Source organism: Apodemus sylvaticus, chromosome 19 (assembly GCF_947179515.1).
Source record: "Apodemus sylvaticus chromosome 19, mApoSyl1.1, whole genome shotgun sequence".
NCBI lineage: Eukaryota > Metazoa > Chordata > Mammalia > Rodentia > Muridae > Apodemus > Apodemus sylvaticus.
Genome location: NC_067490.1, coordinates 22,542,835 through 22,544,330, shown reverse-complemented (window position 1 = coordinate 22,544,330; position 1,496 = coordinate 22,542,835). Strand labels below are relative to the sequence as shown.

Genomic DNA, 1,496 nt, shown 5'->3' with positions numbered 1-1,496 from the left:
ATATCAAAATATAAAATAAGAATTCGGTTATTCATATCTTTGGTCAAAGTAAAGTGTCACAGTTGGCAACCATATCCACAAGTCTTGCAGTAACTTTTTTCTTTGTTCTTTCCATACAGTTGGACAGTGTCACCTCCCTGATCCAGGCAGCCAAGAATTTAATGAATGCCGTCGTGCAAACAGTGAAAATGTCATACATTGCCTCCACCAAGATCATCCGCATCCAGAGTTCTGCAGGGCCCCGGCACCCAGTTGTCATGTGGAGAATGAAGGCTCCGGCTAAAAAGCCCTTGATTAAAAGAGAGAAGCCAGAAGAAACGTGGGCAGCTGTCAGAAGAGGCTCCGCCAAGAAAAAGATCCACCCAGTTCAAGTCATGAGTGAATTCAGAGGGAGACAAGTCTACTGAAAACCCTCATCCAATCTAGTGCCCATTTCTACACCCCAGGCTAACCACACGGCTTTATTTCACGCTTCATTGGTTCTTTAATTTCACCAAGTTTCAGAGTTAAGCTCACAAATAACATAAAACATTGGGGTTGAACGAGTGTGTCAGTTGTGTGTTTGGGATCCTGTTGTTGTACTTTATGCGGCCAGCACAACCTAGTTAACTGCTAGTTAACAGTACCTAAGGAGGAAAACTCACAGCTGTCACTCACCATTACCCTTCACAAGATAGAGCTTATGTTTATGACAAAAATGAATGCAAGAGATAAACTGAGTTCCTATTTACCCAGAAATGTCTGCAACCATGCATTCTTTATCCCTGGGAAGGAAAACCCTGACATAAGCTTTGTACTTGTCTTTCACTAGACATAAAAGAGCTTATCCACTGTTTATTTTCCCAATTAGCATCCATATTTTCTTTAACCCACCTAACCTGGTACCTGCCAAAAATGTGTCACCCTTGTCATAGGAAAATTTCAGTTTCTAGACATCACTGCCCATTATGAATAGGTTAGATGCCTGTAATCAAGAGGGTGTGGTCAATCTTCTTACTAGAATTTAAAAGTCAGACATGTTATTCAAGAAATGCTTTAATGACCCTCTGTAGGCTGCCATCTTAGAATATGATGATTGTACCTTTTATATCTGTAGTGATTACAAGTTCGGAACTATTAGTATCGACCTATCAGAGCACACAGGTAGAGTTACCACCCACTAGAGGAATAAATTTTCCTTTGTTGTGGTGGTTTATCTGGTTTGGTACTAGAATTCAAGCAACTACATTGCACATTCTAGCAAGCACATTTTTAATCCTGAGCTAAACACTCAACCCTCCCTCCTGTTAGAGAAATGAGATACTGAGTTATAGCAAAGAGTTAAGTCTACAATCATGGTCAGGCAAGGAACGCTTCATGGTTCTAAAAATCTCTTTGTATCCACATGAAACTAATTAAAACAAGAGACCAGAATGCAAAGTATTTGGGCACTGAGTGAAATCTCCCAAACCACAACTCAAGATGAGTTTGGTGTCAGTGAGTTTGACATCTTAATA

General features: G+C 40.2%; 1 protein-coding gene across 1 annotated transcript in view; it reads left to right on the top strand.

The window, feature by feature from the left end:
• The window catches only part of Ctnna3 (catenin alpha 3), a 1,484,299-nt gene extending 1,483,872 nt beyond the window's left edge, over window positions 1–427 (top strand). The window contains exon 17 of the mRNA XM_052164514.1: window positions 120–427. Coding sequence (XP_052020474.1) covers window positions 120–407 — 288 coding nt within the window. The 3' untranslated portion in view covers window positions 408–427. The remainder of the gene's footprint in view (window positions 1–119) is intronic.
• Window positions 428–1,496: the final 1,069 nt, after the last annotated feature.